General features: G+C 40.1%; 1 protein-coding gene across 1 annotated transcript in view; it reads right to left on the reverse strand.

Annotated features, from left to right (window-relative positions):
- efcab11 (EF-hand calcium binding domain 11) overlaps positions 1-21,325 on the reverse strand; it is a 341,957-nt gene that overhangs the window by 298,097 nt on the left and 22,535 nt on the right. Inside the window, exon 3 of the mRNA XM_028821977.2 lies at positions 20,400-20,448. Within this exon, the coding sequence (XP_028677810.2) occupies positions 20,400-20,448 (49 nt within the window). The remainder of the gene's footprint in view (positions 1-20,399; positions 20,449-21,325) is intronic.

Genomic DNA, 21,325 nt, shown 5'->3' on the forward strand with positions numbered 1-21,325 from the left:
GCGCTCTTGGGGTAATTTTGGTCGGCCGGCCACTCCTGGGAAGGTTCACCACTGTTCCATGTTTTTGCCATTTGTGGATAATGGCTCTCACTGTGGTTCGCTGGAGTCCCAAAGCTTTAGAAGTGGCTTTATAACCTTTACCAGACTGATAGATCTCAATGACTTCTGTTCTCATTTGTTCCTGAATTTCTTTGGATCTTGGCATGATGTCTAGCTTTTGAGGTGCTTTTGGTCTACTTCTCTGTGTCAGGCAGCTCCTATTTAAGTGATTTCTTGATTGAAACAGGTGTGGCAGTAATCAGGCCTGGGGGTGGCTACGGAAATTGAACTCAGGTGTGATACACCACAGTTAGGTTATTTTTTAACAAGGGGGCAATTACTTTTTCACACAGTGCCATGTAGGTTTGGATTTTTTTTCTCCCTAAAAAATAAAAACCATCATTTAAAAACTGCATTTTGTGTTTACTTGTGTTATATTTGACTAATGGTTAAATGTGTTTGATGATCAGAAACATTTTGTGTGACAAACATGCAAAAGAATAAGAAATCAGGAAGGGGGCAAATAGTTTTTCACACCACTGTATATATATATATATATATATATATATTTATATATATATATATATATATTAGAACTTAACATGCATAAACTATTATTAAAAAAAATCTTGGAAGGAGACAAGACATGATTTTCTCAGAGAGACACTTATACATCCCGCGAAACGAGTTCACGCCCAGGGCTGGAAATAAAGGACAAAGAGTAGATGACAAAGTAGAACGTCGTAAAGAATTCAAAAACGTTGGCACGGTACACATGCAGGGCAGATTAGACATAATGGAAGTACGAAAATTCGAAAGTCTCAAAAAAAGGATAGGAAAGATTGCATTAGCGCAAACAAACTAACCTTAGTCATGTGAATGCTTTTGTCAGACACAATTCCTGCGCTCTCAGCACTTATAAATTTTATCAGGACAATAATTTTATACGTTCTAGATGACATGTCAATGACTAAGGGAAGAAGAAAGAGCATGGACAAACATTTGAAAAAGTCATTTTATTTATTAGAGAGAAAGAAACAATATTCACTCACAGGCAGTTTATACGTTGCATTGTCACGATACAAGTCCAAACACGGAATCAAAATTCAATGCGATCTTGAAGATAAGTTAATTCCAAATATTGATTTAACTAAATTTTTAAAGTAAAAGTGAAAATAATGCATATGTAACAATTCCCATGAAAATAACAATCTCTTAAAATTGTATACCCAGTTAGCCAAACCCAGGGGTGGAGCCCCCTAGTAATATAAATAGGAATGTTAATATACAAATATATATTCTAAATGTAATTAAACATAAAATAGTAGAAACATCAAAATAAATTACTCAAAGCACAAAAATTATAATGTAATAGACATAACACATTTTTAAATAATTCATGAACTTAAAAAAGTATTTTATTCTATTTAAAAATAGAAAAAAAACAGCATGAACTGCACAGCTTGACAAAGAAGAATTTTCCAAGTCGTCTTTAATTTACTCCTACAAAGCTTTTGTCTAAGGAGCACACATATAGAACAAATTGTAAGGCAAATGATCTGGTGAAATAAAAATATCATAAAAATTCAAAAAGTAAAAAAGTTTAAGTGGAGTGAGTAGTAACCCACTTAGTTTTTCTACCCTGATGGAACTCCTATCAATGGCATTTATGTAAATGTAACCACCCCAATGTTTTTTAACAATCTACAGATTATATTTCCTGCAGTTTGGAACTAATCATACCTTTCAGCATTACATTTTTCAATGACAAGTAATAAGACATGGGAACAGCCACTCATGAATTAGGACCTTACAGTGTATTTGTGCTGGCATTTCTCCATTGCAACTGACCCTTAAAATGCTTAAATCCACTTTAATCCTCCCACAATTTCTTCAATACACACTGAAGAATTGACTCATGCATGGACATTCCAGAGCAGTCTTCTCTGGAGGAGCTCTGCCAAAACTGTTTAGTTTTTCTCTCCTTTATTTGCCTGTTAAGCATAATTCAATCATTAAGATCTGGCTCCATTTCTACTGAATGTAAATTTACTGTTCCATTTAGTTCCTGCAGCTAAAGTGTTGAATTCTATAACTAATTTAACAACAGACTTACAGCCCTGTTTGACAGCTCCTCTCCATGGCCTCAGTTACTACTCTAAATTCTCATAAGAATACATCCTGACTGGCAGTACCCCATAATGGGGCGTGATATTTAAATCCTTGCCTAGGTAGGAAAAATGTTAGCACCTATATAAACTGTAGGTTTAGTTCAAGGTATTATTTATTTTAAAGAAGTGTCATTTGCAACTTAATTCATTCTTCACAGTACATACACCAAATACTGAAAAACTTGCACTGTGTACTGAAACAAATGCACTATATAATAAACACATACACTGTACACTGGAACACATATGTTATATAGTGAGACTATGCCTCATAAACAATATACTGGAATGCATATATTATGTACTGAAACTTATACACTATCTGTTAGGTTAATTAATAGTCTACGGGCTTTATTTACTTTGCCAATGTTTTCTTCCTCTGGTTGCAACAATACATACAACATACTGTATGTAGATATTTTGTTTCATACTACAATATATACAAACATTTACTGACCTGACTGAAACAGACCTGTAGCAGCTAAAAAAAATAAAAAGGGTGTGAATATCTTCTTTTATGCTGTATACTTCCTTCCCTGCAGCATGCAGGCGTGAGTGAGCGTTACTCCTACTCCCAGTACGGGGTGATGTGGTACTGAAAAATCTCATGACACATAATATTCTCCTGATAACAAAGAATAATCCATTCATTGGTATTTTACAGACATGTTCAATTAAACATAGATTTATATTCTATTATTTTTTTTTTTACATTTAATTCCATTTTCAAAACCATTTAATCCAATTCATGGCCTCCTGGCTCAAGGAGGTGTGTGTGGTGGGGGGGGTGATTTCAGTGTGTCTTGTATGTATATTAGTATATAAGAATTTCGAACATTTAATTCATTACATGTTCCATCAAAATTTTCAGCCTGTAAATGTCATTGCCTCTTGCAATAAATTAAAGTAAAACATAATGCAGTGTTACAACTTTATTGTCTGACTATATCTATGGCTGACCAAAACACAAAAAGTAATGTTTTAGTGAACAATGTAAACAAATTAAAATTGTCAACATATAACAGTAATAATAATAATAGTATTCCATCCATCGTCATGGGTGGCCGGGACGCCTCTGCCTTGGAAGGACTTGGGGAGCAAGTGTGGATAGAGCATCACCTCCCCCTGAACGCTAGGTGGTAGCCCCCTTGGATGGCAGTGATACCTCGGACTCCCGCAGGGTTTCATAGGAACTGGAGTTTGTTACGCCCTGTTGGGATCCGGGGGTGCCTCCAGGATGTGCTGCAACTGTCCTTGAGCCTGTGTGGGTGGTTCTCCCGCCACACCCGGAAGTGGTGCCAGAAGTGGGTCAACAAGCAGCTGGAGCATATAAGGGACCAGCAGACACTACTCTGGGAGCCAGAGTCAGGAGGAGGGAGACAAAGCTTGCTGGAGAGGAGTGGAGGAACGAAGGAGAAGAAGAGGTAGTATTGTGGTGATTGTGATATTGTGCTTGTGGGGCTGTGTTGTGCCTGTGGGAACGGGGAAGGTGTTGCTCACAGGCGAAGAAAAAGAAATAAAACATTCATTTGTTTTATCAGTGTGCCTCCTGCGTCTGTCTGTGTCAAGTTGAACGCTCGTATAGTGCACTTTTGTCACACCATGCATCCATTTTCTAAACTTGTTTTAACCTGAGCATGCCACAGCGCATCATCTTTTTCCATATATTAATGTCTTCTGCATCTTGCTCTGCTACACCCATGACCTGCAAGTCCTCTCTCACCACATCCATAATCCTTCTCTTAGGCCTTCCTCTTTACCTCTCACCTGGCAGCCCCATCCTTAACATCCTTTTCCCAATATACCCAGCACCTCTCCTATGCACATGACTAAACCAATGCAATCTCGCCTCTCTGACTTTGTCCCCAAACTGTCCAACCTGACCTGACCCTCTAATGTACTTGTTCCAAATCCTGTCCATCCTCGTCATACCTAATGCAAATCTTAGCATCTTTAACTCTGCCACCTCCTCCTCAGTCTCCTGTTTTTTGGTCAGTGCCACCATCTACAACCCATATAACATATCTGGTCTCACTACTGTCCTGAAGACCTTCCCTTTCACCTCTCTTTCAAAATCCCCGTTACTCTGTACTGTTAAACACATCTACCTTTGCCAACTCTACTTCCTGCATCCTCACCATTCCTCTGACTTCTCTATCATTCAAACACATGTATTCTGTCTTGGTCCTGCAGACCTTCATTCCTCTCCTCTCTAGAGCATATCTCCACCTATCCAGGATCTCCTCAACCTGCTCCCTACTCTCACTATAGATTACAATGTCATGAGCAAACATCATAGTCCATGGGGACTCCTGTCTAAACTCGTCTGTCAACCTGTCCATCACCATTGCAAATAAGAAAGGGCTCAGAGCCAATCCCTGATGTAATCCCACCTTCAACTTGAATGCATCTGTCACTCCTACCGCAGACCTCACCACAGTCACACTTCCCTCGTACATATCCTGTATAACTCTTACGTACTTCTCTGCCACTCCCGACTTCCTTCTACAATACCACAACTCCTCTCAAGGCACCCTGTCATATGCTTTCTCCAGCTCCACAAAGACGCAATGCAACTCCTTCTGGTCTTCTCTAAACTTCTCCATCAACATCCTCAGAGCAAACATCGCATCTGTGGTGCTCTTTCCTGGCATGAAACCATACTGCTGCTCACTAATCATCACCTTCCTTCTTAACCTAGCTTCCACTACTCTTTCCTATAACTTCATGCTGAGGCTCATCAATTTTATCTCTCTGTAGTTATTATGGGTCTGCACATCCCCTTATTCTTAAAAATCAGTACCAGTACACTTTTTCTCTACTCCTTAGGCATCCTCTCAATTTCCAAGATTCCATTAAATAATCTGGATACAAACTCTACTGCCATCTCTCCTAAGCTCCCCTATACTTTCACAGGTATGTCATCTTGACCAAACGCCTTTCCATTCTTCATCCTCTTCATAGCTGTCCTTACTTCCTCCTTGCTAATCCGTTGCACTTCCTGATTCACTATCGCCACATCATCCAACCTCTTCTCTCTCTCGTTCTCTTCATTCATCAGCCTCTCAAAGTACTCCTTCCATCTGCTCACTTTTGAGTACATTACTATTTTTATCCTTTATCACAATAACCTGCTGCACAACTTTCTCAGCTTGGTCCCTCTGCCTAGCCAATTGGTACTGGTCCTTTTCTCCATCCTTAGTGCCCAACCTTTCATACAACTCATCATACGCCTTTTCTTTAGCCTTCGCCACCTCTCTCTTCACCTTACGCCTTATCTCCTTGTTCTCTTGGCTGTTTTCTGCATCTCTCTGACAATCCTTCTTCTTATTCACCAACCTCTTCCTCTGTATAGTCTCCTGTACTTCCCCTTTCCATCACCAGTTTTCCTTTTCCTCCTTCTACTGTCCAGATGTCACGCCAAACATCCTTCTTGCTGTCACCCTTACTACATCTGCTGTAGTTGCCCAACTGTCTGGTAACTCTTCACTACCACCCAGTGCCTGTCTCACCTCCTCCCTAAACTTAACCTTGCAGTCTTCCTTTTTCAACTTCCACCATTTGATCCTTGGCTCTGCCCTCACTCTCTTCCTCTTCGTGATCTCCAACGTCATCCTACAGACCACCATCCTATGCTGCCTAACTACACTTTCCCCTGCCACCACTTTGCAGTCTTCAATCTCCTTCAGATCAACTCATCTGCATAGGATGTAATCTACCTGTGTGCATCTTCCTCCACTCTTGTAAGTCATAAATGTTCATAAGTATGGACATTGTGAGGGATGGCCGGCCAAATATTCCAGTCCACACCTCCAGGCCACCAGATGGAGCCCTCCCAGCAGCATGGATGGTCCCCAAATTCCAGCAGGGCATTATGGACATTGTAGTTTTTATAAACAACCCTGCTGGATACCATGGGGACCACCAGGAGCCGCTGTAGGGAGGCTTACAGAGTGCTACGTGCCCTATAACCCAGAAGTGCATCATGATCACATGACCGGAAGGAATGACATGCTTCCGGGTTGAAGAAAAGGGCTTTTAATCTGACCCAGAAGTGATGAGGACTTACGAATTGTTGGGCTGGAACCACTTCCAGGTCAGGGGATATAAAAGGACTCTGGGAAAGCCCAGACACTGAGCTGAGCTGGGAGGAAGGGTGGCTAAGTGTCTGGGAGAGGAGGAGTGAGAATATTGTATTAATTATTGATTAGTGAGCTTTGTATGTGTAGTGTGGAGTGGAGGGTGCTTAGTGCACAGCTTTATTAATAAAAAGAAGAAAAGTTATACTCTTACATGGTGTTTGGCGTGATACCTGAGGATTCAAGGGAGCAATAGCACCCCCTATTGCTACAACATAAATACTCAAAATTCATATTATTATTACTGATTACCCAATTCAATTTAATAGAATACACTTGGATATAAAACTATATTTTGCATTGACCATCAACAAAAGTCAAAGAAAAAGACTAAGAAAGCAGGAACTGATGTACGGCAAAAATGTTTTGTTCATGAGCAAATGTATCTAGCATGTTCAAGACTAAGCAGCTCCAGTGAACTACAGTAATAATATTAGCCCCTAGTGTAAAAAAAAAAAAAAAAATAAACTACAAATGTTGCACTTCTGATACAGATGATTAACCAACAGCACTATAACTGACGCTCCTTGTCTTAAGTGGCACATCATAAGTGGCACTGACGCCACTGTGTGAGGCTGCAAGTGTTTAGATCTGTCATTTAACAGATCTCCAAAAGGTACATCTACAGTATGTTCCACAAGATTTGATGCAGAAGAATGAAAATGTAGACATGTTATTGATTTTCCGCCTGTGCTGGTATAGCAGAATAGAGCTTCTCTATCACCCAGTGCTAGTATGCTAACTTATATCTTGCTCTAGACAACTGTTCCATTATTAAATTATTTTATTCGTTTCTCAATATATACTTTATGGACTTTTTCCTGTGCCGGGGTAAGGACTCCTTCTCTGTTGTTTAGGGTTTTTTTGTTATTCTTTTATTGTATTTTTTTTTCATTGTAAATTGTTTTGTTTGTCTCATTAATAAAATTACACAAGTTAATTTCTTTTAGAATTGAATTATTTTTCACTAATTGTCATGTTTTTGTTAATAGTCTTGTCAAATACCTTCCTTTTATTTCTTAATTGTTCTGTCTTATTTTTTTCCTTTTTGCCATTTTCCTTGAGCCGAAGGAGGCGGGTCCTTTTAACACTACAGGTAGGCTGCCTCTGGAGGCCTTTTTCAAGGAATTTGCAAGCCCCAGTCTATTAAGTCCTTTCTATTAAGTGTTGTGGAACGAGCCCCGGACACAGACATGTTTTAATCACCACCACATGTTTATTTACACTACTAATATTTACAAGTCTTTAAGTGCTCCACGAACCCCAATCTCCCCCAAAGTCCAGGCCAACCACTCTGCCTCTTCGGACCGCCTCCTGCTCTCTTTCTCCGACCTTGTCCTGCTTCCACCCGAATCCAGCCTTGAATGAAGGGAGGCGGCCCCTTTTATCCATACCCGGATGTGTTCCAGGTGTGCACCGGCAATCCCGCGGACATGCCCCAGTGTGGCGGAAGTGCCTGCTGTCCTCCTGGAAGCACTCTGGGTGATCCCTCTCTTCTTCCCCCCAGCACTTCCTGGTGTGGCGGAAGTACTGGGGTCCAGGATCCTTCAAGCAGGGGGACGCCCCCTGGCGGTGACCACGGGCCCCTACAGGGTTGGGCTTCCAAGCCCTGTACCCGTGGCCCCCAATACAACCAGGGCGGACACCCCCTCGTGTTCTGGAGGAGGTATGAACCCTCCTCCTGTCTTCCTGGGCGTCCCAGCCGGGCATGAACCCCAGCCGGGCGCCACAGTGTTTAATCTTTTTATAGCTATATTTATAAAGTAAAGTATGAGGGCATTTAACTATTGAGAATATTCTTTGTTTAGGTGATTTGTTTGTGAGCTTTTCCACTTTTGGCCTCTTTTTCAAATAAGTTGTTTATCAGAATATGAATTTGAGAATGCCTCCCTTTTAATTATTACCTAATTACTGATGTCTTTTGGAATTTCTGTACACGGTTTAGTTTTTATTGCCTTAAATACATAATTATTCTTTTTTTGTGCTCATTTATTTTGTTAAGCCTTTAAGTGTTATTTCCAATAAACTCATTTTGATATTTATTTTTTTCTGGTCTGCTTGTCTTTTCCTTTTGTGCTGAAAACAAATCACATGTATAATACAAAGTTCAAAAACAGCCGTTTTCATTTACTACCATTTCTAATATTGTTATTAATTAATACATTTATTTATTTTAATGTTTTCTGCAATCATCATTTTTTCAGTATGAGTTAGGAATTTTAGAAAAAAACAAATTCTAACTATAAAAAGCAATAACAACCCAGCACCCCCCTCACCCCTGAGAGCCTATCCCCCACCCAACAACCCTCCAAAGACACAGCTAAAAAAGGAAGACGAAAAGTGGGAAATTGAGGATTAAGATTTGTGGCATGACACAGACCCCACCACCAACCATTTCTGAACCAAGTGCACAGCAGCATGCCACTTCTTTATATTGGAGTCAGATGATCCATTGATCCAGGCAGCCAAAGGTTCAAGAAGGTTTAGATTATAGAAAGAGGATTTCCAGAAGTGTACAAAGACTGAGTCAGGAGATTTCCAGCGTGAGGCTAAAATTAGTTTAGCAGAGACGGTACCCAGACAGAATACCCTTTGTTGGATAATAGTAAAGAGAAGAGAAGACCAGGAGAAGAAATATATGAGGCAAAAGGTGAATATTAACAGAAAAAATATTAGATAGGCAAATTGGAAACAATCGTCTAAAATGCAGAAGCTGGAGGGTTTCAAGGGGTGAGGTATAGCTGATACACAAATTTAAATTGCGTATGCTGATAATTAGAGTTTTTGGAAGATGTTGAGATATTGTTAAAGATATCTTGCCACATAATGGAAGGAGAAGAATGGAGGTCATGCTGCTGGACTGAAAATAAGGGTGGAGGTGTGGCAGATGCCTTACGCGGACTTGAATATAGAGAGGATACTGGATCACAAAAAATCCCTTTTACAGCCATTCACACACAGGCTGGATCATCAACAAAACTGGAATTAATGTTAATAAAACCTATATGCTTTGAGGCAAGAGTACCATAGAATTCTTTAATTTGCAGCAAAGACTTGTTTAACCTCCGACAAGCAGGAACATCACTTTCTACCATTGCGCAGTGGTGATCTGAGAGACTGGCCATTTCAAGAGACACGTTAACAAAAAGGGAAGCAGGTAAATTAAAAATAAAAAAAATAATCTAGTCCCAAGTAACAATGGTGTGTGGATGAGAAAACAAAACACATCTTGCAGAGAGATTTAATAACCAAAAGCAATCAGCCAAGTTCAAATCTGAGGTAAATTTGCACAGTATGAATTGATAAATGGGGTGCTAGAATGTTATCTAGCAGAGGATTCATAAAGGTGTTTGAATCCATACTGACAATTACTGTATATCAAAACCCTTCAAATTCAGGATCTCGACACTTATATGCTAAAAGAATGCAGACTCGTACACTGTCGGTGAATAAATGCAACACATATTCCACCCACACAACTCACTTAGCATGCTGCAGAATCTGCAGGCACCATCAGCACTCGTGCCTAGTAGAAGAATAACCATGCCACGCTTTTTAGTGATAGGCGATGCAGAGATAGGCACAAAGTAGTGTTTGTTGGAAAATCCAGGCATATCCTTGGCCAGCAGCTTAAGCTTGTGAATAAATGCCACATCCACTCTCTTTTACCATAAATAACCAAGAACACCAACATGCTTAGCATCCAAACCAAGTCCTTGAACATTCCAAGAGGCAACACAAAGATTAGCCATTATTACAGTAAAGAAGAAAAACTAAGAGATGCAGAAGAAGCAAATAAATGGAATAAGAAATGCTAGAGTATCCCTGTACCCACATCACCCTTCACCACCAGAAATACAAGCACCAACAAGTAATGACAAGGGCTTCCTGCCCAAACTCTGCCCCAAACCATCCCACTAACGCAGTGCTAGAAACAGGCCCAAGATACAGAACGTAATGCTGCCAAATCCGCCCTACCAACCCCATTATGTTTAGCATAGTCACTAAAAGCAAGTCGATAGTAATGAGGCCTCCATACACGCACAAAAAATGCTTGTCTCAAGAAGATGTCTTTAGAAGTTACAAGACAAATGAAAAAAGAAACAAACAGCACACATTAAAAGGGAAAAGTGCCCATAAGTTGAAAGTTGTTGATGGCCTCTGAAGGTTGCTTTGGGTCTACAAAGATTATGTGTCCCAAGGCATGAAAAATCTTGAGACGGACTGGGTATAGCAGAAGGGGCTGCAAGATAAGTCTCTGCACATGAATTCACTGACGCTCGCAGGCCAGGTTAGGTGTCATCCTTGCTTCCGCCAGAATAACCTCAGGATTGTTAAATTTGAGGAGCTTTAATATTAATGGCGCAGATGGGGTGAATTTTAACTGGCTGTATAAATCCTGCAGCAGCTCTCCACAACAGGTGAAAAATTCTAGAGGACTACAAACACAGTTGGCCAGAGGTTGTTTAGAAATTTGACAGCTTTTCCACTTTCAGCATTATCTTTTGTTTCTCATGTGGCACGCAGCTGGGGGTAGTACCCAGCCGGGACACCCAGGAGGACCAGAGGAGGGCTTGCACTTCCTCCAGGCCACGAGGGGGCGACCGCCCTGGTTGTTTTGGGGGCCACGGGTACAAAGCTTTAAAGCTCAACCCTGTAGGGGCCCATGGTCTTTGGCAGCCTTGGACCTCAGCACTTCCGCCACAACCGGAAGTGCTGGGGGGAAGAGAAGCAGCATTTTAAACTCTTTTGCTCCGTTTTGATTTCCTGGATATTACTTTAGAGCTTATGGAGCTCAACCTGGAATTTCTGCTGCCGGGACTCCAAACTGGTGGACAGCTGGTCAATCACAAACTACAGAACTTCAGAGTATTAAAGAGATCTTAAATACTGGAATTGTTGGCTTGTTCATGTTCTGTAGGCTGAGAATTCTTCGTGGGGCTAGAGACCTCTGAGTGAGACCCTCTCAATCCAGATGCCATTTAAGAATTCCAGAATGGGAAGTAAAAGGTTTACATGCAAAATTTGTGCAGTTCTGGGGGATGAAAGTTATAAAATATGGAAAAATGAGCATAGCCAGAGAACTGTCTTAATTCATGTTATCAAAGGTCACGTGTTCTCCATATTGTTACAATGTCTTTGTGAAAAATAAAACAGTTCATCAAAAGGACAAAGAATACTGAAAATTGTAAACCAAAGAGTAGCTATTATCAGGTAGAGGTCTGTCAACTTTTATTTTTACCAAACCAATCACCACAGTCAAACCATAACCAAAATCAGAAGATAGAAAATCTAAATTCTTATCCTCTCCCTGTCTAAGTTAATGTTTGATATTTTTAACTACTGAGTGTACTGCCATTTTCAAAAAAGGAAGAGGGATGACATCATTGGTCACAAATCATGTGACAAGCATGATTTTTTTTAAGTAAAGAAGAGACATGATTGAAGTGTTTAAAATTATGAGGAGATTTAGCACAGTGGATCGAGATGGTGACTTTAAAATGGGTTCATCAAGAACAAGGGGACATTATTGGAAACTTGCTAAGGGTACATTTCACACAAACGTTAAGAACTTTTTCTTCACACAGAGAACCACAGATACATGGAATAAGCTACCAAGTAGTGTGGTAGACAGTGGGACTTTAGGGACTTTCAAAACTCGACTTGATGTTATTTTGGAAGACTTAAGTGGATAAGACTGGTGAGCTTTGTTTGGCTGAATGGCCTGTTCTCGTCTAGATTGTTATAATGTTTAAAAAGTCAATTTGTGATTTAAGAATTTTTTCTAACAGTAATATGTTTTTTTTCTTTTTCTTAAGTTCGAATATACTTTTATAAGGGTTTTGTAATCTCAAAAATTCTTAATTTATTGTTTCTTGAACAATATTACATTTTGTTAATGTTATGATTTACACTTATTGCCATCACCATTTTGTTTCTCGTAGGTGTCACCCTTTTGTGGAGCTCCTGCAATGGAGTGATGGTCTTACTTTGCAAGGAAGTGGTGCATGTCACGTCACATTTGAGACATTGGATTCTTTATAAAACTTAACTGTGTGATTTACTGAAAGTTTATTTGGGTTTTTTAGCTTCTAGCTAGGTTTATTTCAACCTTCCTTTCTGACTTGTGCTTCGGTTCATGGTAAAAGATCATTAGTCCTACAGGGTTTGACCTGTGGCTTGCCATACTTCCATCCATTAGCAGACCCTATCCAGTTTTAGCAGAACACAATGGGAGTCATTTCTGCAAACATAGTGGCAAACAAAATGGTGAAGAGGTGAGAACACAAAAAATTAAAATAAAAATAAAATTAATTAAAATACCAATACACACACATTGAAACAGTAACGATTAAAGATTAAAAAATAGGAGGAACAACTCTACATTTATAAACATGACATGCTAAAATATTTTAAGATAAATTCTTAAGAGCGTTTGGTTGCAATTTGACTAATGTGCCTTTCAAGATGGCTGCCAAATGGTATACCTTAAAAATGGAAAACATCAACAAAACAAACTAACAACAGCCCCATTGTGCATGCTTTATGAAAGTTGGTCGTAAAATTATAGAGTCTATCTGTAATCAAAATAGTTACTATCTCAGTTCTCATTTTTAACAAAGGGTTTATATATGCAAGATAAATGTAAAAGGTCAATAGAAACATCTACTGGTACACAGGTAGCACAATTTTGTCACAGTTAAACAAGGTAATTCATTTGTATGCATAGCCTTTATGTTTCAATTTAAGGAAGAATTAATCCCTTCTAAAACAATGATCATCATTGTAAGGATAAATTAAACATCAAAGATTAGATTTACTGTGTCCTGTATGGGATTACTTTGAAAAGTAAACAGACCGTAGAGCAGAAGAAGATTCTGAATACAACATATCATGGTCAGAAATGGTTCCCGCAAACAAAACATAAAAAAACCTTCCACCGCGCACACATTGAACACATTCATTACACTTTCCTGTTATAAAATACTTGGCTACAAAAAAAGTCAAATAAAAAACTAACTTCAGAGGATATCTGAACTCAGAATTATTGGTTGCCTTCACCATCACTAAGTGAAAAAAAGCCAGCAATCAACACAGATTATAATCTGCTGTATCAGGTCCTTTCTGAAAAGAGTGGACACCCATTTCTCTTCAGTGATATTTTATTATTGAAGAGCTACCCACTATTAAGGTGATAGTTCTAAACACTGCTGAGAGACCTATCAAAACTTATTATAGACTTACTTAAACATTTTAGGTTTACAAATTCTTTAAGCTTGGTTATGGGGAGTTATATCGCTAAAGAAGACATAACAATTGACTATGTGCTATTCTCATATAACCTTCTTAGCCTACGTTAGTTGTTAATTCAATAAACAGATACCAAATGAGGTAAACCTTTCATTCATAGGCTGGTAGGTAAACAGCGACATTTAGGGTTCACTGTTCATGGGAAGATGTAGACTATACCATCCATATTACTAACCGAGAATGCTAAACCGGATGATGGACGCAGGCACATCCGGCCATGGGCCGTAGCTGCAAAAAGACGTACTGCGCAGGCGCAAAAAGAGTCCGCGAGAGTCGGCTGAGGAGCCGAGAAAGGCGGACAAAAGAGGGCGAGAGAGGTGGATGAGGGGCCGCAAGAGGCGCAGGCGCAAAAAGAGTCCGCGAGAGTCGGAGAAAAGAGGGCGACAAAGGCGGATGAGGGGCCGCGAGTGGCAGACAAGACCACAGAAAAAAGGAGTGAGCACATACAAAAAGGAGAAATGAGGCGCAAAGTCAAACGCAGGAAAAGCACGAAACACATTGCACACGAAACTAGACCTGAAAAAAAAAAAAAAAAAAAAAGAGGCTCGCACACAACAGCAAGGCAAACCCCCCCCCTACAGGCACCGGACGGGACACACACCAAGAGGGGGATTCAACAAGCCCATGGAACACAAAAAAAAGAACACAAAACCACCCCACAGACCCTACAAGCGAGGGACGGGACACACACAAAGAGGGGGATTCAACAAGACACAGGAACACAAAAAGAAAGAAGACGCTCGCGCGACAACAATCCTCAACAATCCCCCCCCCCCCACCCACATCCATAAGAAGTCACACCCAAAGCCACATATTCTAAAGTGAACGTCAGCACCTTCACACTAGACAGCATAGGTGTCAGCATTGGTGGATCTCCTTACAATAAAGCACTATTAACCGTTCAACTGCAGAAAAGGAAACATATTGAAACAAGTCATGAATACACGGTCACGGGTACAAAACGAAAAGGAAAGGATAACAGGAACAAACACACGAACACGAAAGAAACAACAAAATAGACGGCTATGCAGCATAGGTGGATCTCATTACCATAAGGCACTATTAACCGTTCAACCGCAGAAAAGTCTCCATATTAACAGTGAGTGCAATACTTCTTATTACTTATCCATATTTCTAAAAGAAAAAATGTCTCGACTCCAAAAACGCAAAGCTCAACTACAGCTTCTAACTAACGATGTACCTAAAAGTAAAAACTTTATGAACTGCGTTAGATCCTACAATAGTTCATTTGCTTTTAGTAAATATCAGGCCACCAAAAGGCAATGGCCCATACTGCTTTCCCATATGTGCACAAATACTGCATCGCATTGGAACAGTGCACCCTGAAACAAATCAACAACGCAAATATGCACAAATCTACATCCTGGATCCACATGACGCAAACTATCAATCAAAGTGCTGCATCGCAACAAGCACGGATTCAAAACGAAACACCTCCCGTCTCAGACATACGTTAACGGCAAGGAAGGCTACAACGGGCGTCTCACACAGCACAGGCAAATCGATTACAGCTCCAAAACAACACGTCCCAAATACTACACATGCAACAACGCGCCTCTCAAACGGCACAAGCAAAACATACCCCGGAAAAATTCATTCCGATTAATGAATGTCATTTGCAATCATTGTCATTCAGTTCACTTCCCTGAAGAAACAACTGGCAATACAAGTAATACATTTAGACGTTGTTTTCAAAAGGGTCAAATTAGACTGCCTTCTTTACATTCATATACTGAATATCTACAGAAGATTCTAACTGACGATGTACCTGAAAGTGAAATCTTTATCAACTACATTAGATCCTACAAATCGGTATCCACTATGAACATTAACGGTGGCACTGCACGTGACATCCGTCTTGAAAAATGTTTATTGATGAATGTACAATGGCATGAAGTCACTTACTCAACACCATTCATAAACTTCTACAAACGTTTATGAATAATAATATTCGCTTTGGAGGAAAGGTACTTTTATTAGGAGGAGATTTTAAACAGTGATTAGCTATTCTTCCAGATGCCATGCACTCAGCTATTGTTCAGTGCACCTTAAAATACACAGACAATTGCCATTGCTTTCAAAAGATACAGTTAGTAAAAAAGATACGATGTCCAGAACCAGATCATAACAATTGCTTATTACAACTGAGAGATGGTACACTCACCAATACAGCTGGACTTCAGGCACATATTATTACAATTCCTCAAGCCTTTATCTGCGACGACTTAGTTACAGAGACATTTGGAACAGCAATCTCATTAGACCAAATGCCCCTTTTAACACAACGCACTATATTATGTCCAAAAAATATTAATGTGGAAAACATAAATACCCAAGTCATTCCATTACTTCCTGGAGAGACACAGCTCTTTCTAAGCTCTGACAAAGTTGACTCTCATCACGATAATGACCATCTTCATTGACCTTACAAGTTCTGACCTGGAATTACCTTTTACACTTAAACGGCGTGTACAAAGAAATTTTCCAATAAACCTTTACACTGTGCCACACACTTTATTGTTTGCTTTCTATTTGCATCATCTACACCTTCACACTATTCTATATCTCATTCATACATCACGCTCTTTGTCATTCCCAACACCAGGGGTTGGCGAGCGAAGCGAGCAGGGGGCGGAGCCCCCTAGTATACATATATTTGAGAGGACGTGGTGGGTGTTTGCCAACTGGCACACCAGCCACAAGCATTACCTGGTATGTAACGATCCCAAATAATCAGATTGTGATTTAGACCTATGAATGCAATACTCCGATCTTCAACCTGTCGAGTAATCAAACCAGCTGACGTGGTGACACCAAAGTACATGCCTCAAACGCAAAAAAAAATTGTGTTAAAAGAAACGCTCTTGTAAGACGTCTTGCAATTAAGAAACCGTTCTTCCAGAAAAGCAACAAAGAGAAAGAGACTGCAGTATGTTAAAGACCATAAAGTACAGGGTGACAACGAGAGGCAGAAAGTTGTTTTAAAGTGATCAGTCCAAATTTGAAAAATTTAATTCACAAAGATGCCAGTATGTCAGAAAAAGAGTTAGCATGAAACAAAATGATGCCTGTCTTTAGACAGGGAACCAAAAAAAAAGCAGATCAACTCCTACAAGAAGCTTGAAAAAACTTAACACAGCAGTGTACCAAAGTGAAAAGTTTCCATTTTTTATCCAAACGGAGACTATACAAAATGCTGACTTGTTTAAAATATGCAATATGTTCTTGTTAGTTTTTATTATATTATTGTGTGATTGTGTTTATTTCAATGTTGTGTAATGTTTTCAGAAGTACATAATTCTGCACAGGTAAAGCTTTAAAAGTATTTTTCTGAGGGTGGCCTCAGATGTTTGCATAGTACCATATACAGTACATTCCATAAAACTGAGACTGTTGTGGCATCTGCAAGGCCACTTTTCACTTAAGGAGTAAAAATTTATTTTAAAGTTCCATATAATAAATGAATTGTTAGTACTTCTCTCAATAAGAATTGCTTACATTTTTAATTCTTTTTCAATGGTTGCTCATCCTACTGCAGCACTGCTAGGGACAGGAGCCTATCCCAGGTGTAAAGCAGGAACCAACCAAGAACATGGGAGCTCATTCACTTCTGGGCACAATTCAACCCAAGACTCTGCAGGTGTGAGATAACTAATTTTTCCTTAATCCTTAAAACATAATTCTCTCTCTCTCCCTTATATATATATATATATATATATATATATATATATATATATATATATATATATATATAATGTATATATATTGTGGCACCCGGCTGGGGTTCCTACCCGGCCAGGATGCCCGGCGAGACAGGAGGAGGGCTCATGCCTCCTCCAGGCCACGAGGGGGTGACTGCCCTGGTTGCATTGGGGGCCACGGGTACAGGGCTTGGAAGCTCGACCCCATAGGGGCCCGTGGTCACCGCCAGGGGGCGTCCCTATGCCTAAAGGACCTTGCACCCCAGCACTACCGCCACACCAGGAAGTGCTGGGGGGGAAGAAGAGAGGGAACACCCGGAGTGCTTCCATGGAGACAACCGGCACTTCCGCCACACTGGGGCGTGTCGGTGGAAGATTGCCGGTGCACACCTGGAGCACATCCGGATATGGATAAAAGGGGCCGCCTCCCTTCATTCGAGGCTGGAGTCGGGTGGAAGCAGGATGAGGTCAGAGAGAGAGAGAGAAGGAGGCGGTCCGAAGAGGCAGAGTGGTTGGCCTGGACTTTGGGGAAGATTGGGGTTTGTGGAGCACTTTTGGACATTGTAAATAATAGTAATAGTGTAAATAAACGTGTGGTAGTGCAAAAGAACATGTCTGCCTGTCTGTGTCCGGGGCTCGTTCCACAATATATATTTTTTAAAATACAATAATTCTTAATCGTTTATTAGAGTGATGTTTTTCATTTTGTATTACTCCCCATAATTAATTACTTTGCACATTTTGAAAATAACCATATTTTAATAACTGTTACTTAATGAACAAAACACTTTTTTCTTTGTTTTTTTATATTGTACAAGCCGTCCCCCGTAGCTCCGCACGCGTAGTAGTGAATGAAACAAGACAAACTTTAAAAATCAATAAACAAAAAAGGTACACTCCAAAACACAGTGGTGGACCAACTCCCCACTCCTGATGTCACGCTTCCCCCTCCCTTCAGCCTACAGCCTCTGTCTCGGAGTAGCACAAATATATCACTTCTGCAAGTGAGCTTTGATTCTTAGAGAAATGAGAGAAGTCGCAAAATCAACCGGAATGTTCAAGCAAATTCTAGAAAAAAAAAGTAGTTCTCTCATGAAAAGCGAACAGACAGACGTTGGATTTATATATAGAGAGATTATGGACATCTGACGGAGATGGGAGTAGATTCATACCTGGTGGCATGGATCGTGGACTATCTTAAAGACAGACCTCAGTATGTGCGTCTCGGGAACTGCAGGTCTGACATTGTGGTCAGCAACACAGGAGCGCCACAGGGGACTGTACTTTCTCCGGTCCTGTTCAGCCTATATACATCGGACTTCCAATACAACTCGGAGTCCTGCCTCGTGCAAAAGTTCTCTGACGACACTGCTATCATGGGCTGTATCAGGAGTGGGCAGGAGGAAGAGTACAGGAACCTAATCAAGGAGCTGGTGGTGGATTTTAGGAGGACCAAGCCCCTCATGGACCCCGTGATTATCAGAGGTGACTGTGTGTAGAGGGTGCAGACCTATAAATACCTGGGAGTGCAGCTGGATGACAAATTGGACTGGACTGCCAATATCGATGCTCTGTGTAAGAAAGGACAGAGCCGACTATACTTCCTTAGAAGGCTGGCGTCCTTCAACATCTGCAATAAGATGCTGCAGATGTTCTATCAGACAGTTGTGATGAGCGCCCTCTTCTATGTGGTGGTGTGCTGGGGAGGCAGCATAAAGAAGAGGGACGCATCATGCCTGGACAAGCTGGTGAGGAAGGCAGGCTCTATTGTAGGCACGGAGCTGGACAGCTTGACATCTGTGGCAGAGCGACGGGCGCTGAGCAGACTCCTGTTAATCATGGAGAATCCACTGCATCCACTAAACAGGATCATCTCCAGACAGAGGAGCAACTTCAGCGACAGACTGCTGTCACCGTCCTGCTCCACTGACAGACTGAGGAGATCGTTCCTCCACCACACTATGCGACTCTTCAATTCCACTCGGGGAGGTAAACGTTAACATTATGAAAAGTTATTGTCTGTCTGTATACCTGCATTGTTTTCACTCTTTAATTTAATATTTTCTTTACCAGTATGCTGCTGCTGGAGTATGGGAATTTCCCCTTGGGATTAATAAAGTATCTATCTATCTATCTATCTATCTATCTATCTATCTATCTATCTATCTATCTATCTATCTATCTATCTATCTATCTATCTATCTATCTATCTATCTATCTATCTATCTATCTATCTATCTATCTATCTATCTATCTATCTATCACACAAGCTGGTGACCCTCACAAACTTGTCTTCTCATTGGGTTGTGACTTTGGGTCTGTCAGATCTTTTCCTAATAGAGTTTCTTCCAGTTTTCTTTGGATTGTGTAGGATACTGTCCTCACTGATACTTTGATTTTTTTTTTTAATTTCTCTAAATGAAAGGTATACACTTGTAAAGGTAATACTGTTCTGTCTCATTTAATTTGTTAATGGCAGTTTACTTGCCATTATCACTTGAATTTTGTCCAAGAAGTACTTCTGGGGGCATAGTAACCCAGTCTGCTGCAACTCTCCTTTAAGACAGACAGAGGGTTTTTAAGTAATGAACAGAAGTTGGGACACCTGTGAAAACTGTTTACTTCACCTTGCAAGGCTTGATTTCCTTTAATTGCTGCAGAACATCTGTTCTTAATCTATTAGTTGTTCCCTGAAGAAGGTCCATTTGCAGTATTCTGATATTTCCTTTTTCAGTTTTTGCTAATGTAAGCTTTAAATGTAAACCTCTGATAGTTTACTGTTTACCTTTTCACCATTTTAGGTCATTCATTGCATTTCACCTGATTAAATATGAAAAAAAAAAATTGGAAAACCTGAGTGTTCTAAAATTTTTGACCGGTAGTATATGTTAGTAACACTTATTTGAATTGAAATGGTTAAATATTTTGATTCAGTGATGACTTATTAGGTAATCTTTTCTTCTGTTAGAATATTTTTGCTCTTTACTGTATATATATTTTTTAGTAAAATATCTTACCTGGCAAGCCTGCTTGTATGCTTGATGCCATCATTGCATTAGTCTCAGCCTGTAATAAAAGGGTGATAAAACAAAAGGAAAATGAGCATATCATTCATCTAATCTCCTGATGTGAAATTACAGCAAACTTGAGTCTACTATGCATTATCTTTAAATTTCTTAGGTAATAATTTCAATGTCACAGAAAAAAGGAAACATTTATGAGACCTGTCACTTTTTACTTTTTAATCATTTAAACAAGTGGAGTCAGCCTTATACTTGTTAACAATGATCACAATTTGCACATCTTGCCATATCAGGAGTTACCTCTGATGACCCCTGTACAATGTCAAAACATAGAGAAACATTAAGGGAATGCGGCACCCAAAAATTATATTTGTTAATGTTACTTACCTCACATGGTTTCAAGTGGTGGCCAACATAAAAATTTTAATCTCACGTTTTTATATACAGAAGAGATAAAAAAAGTTTCTGATAGAACAGGAACCTATGGAGACCAATTCTGGACAACAGCAAACAATAATAAAAATGTCCATGAAAAAGTCCTACTTTACTCTTGCTGCAAAATCCTGTGGTATAGCGGGTTAATGTGGTATAGCGGGTCCACAGCTCATGTCAAAAGGGCCAGTTTTAAATAAATAATCGCTACGGCTTAGAACGGTGACATGGTAGTGTGGCCGAACAGTTCTCGGGGAATTCGTGATGCGGGTGATTCTCACTTAAGTGCACAGGTGAGGAGTCGTCCGCATCCATAACTGTTCCCGGGAGCTGCTTATTGCCACAGCTGATCCACGTCCCCGTAATATATAGTAGCACGAGGCAGCTAGCAGGGAAAAAGAAAAAAGGAAAAAAACGAAAGAAAGAAACAGAGGTTGCGGGAGTGAGGAAGAAATGCAGGAAGCTGGAGGAGAAAATCGGGAAGCCTC

Source organism: Erpetoichthys calabaricus, chromosome 16 (genome assembly GCF_900747795.2).
Source record: "Erpetoichthys calabaricus chromosome 16, fErpCal1.3, whole genome shotgun sequence".
Classification (NCBI taxonomy): domain Eukaryota; kingdom Metazoa; phylum Chordata; class Cladistia; order Polypteriformes; family Polypteridae; genus Erpetoichthys; species Erpetoichthys calabaricus.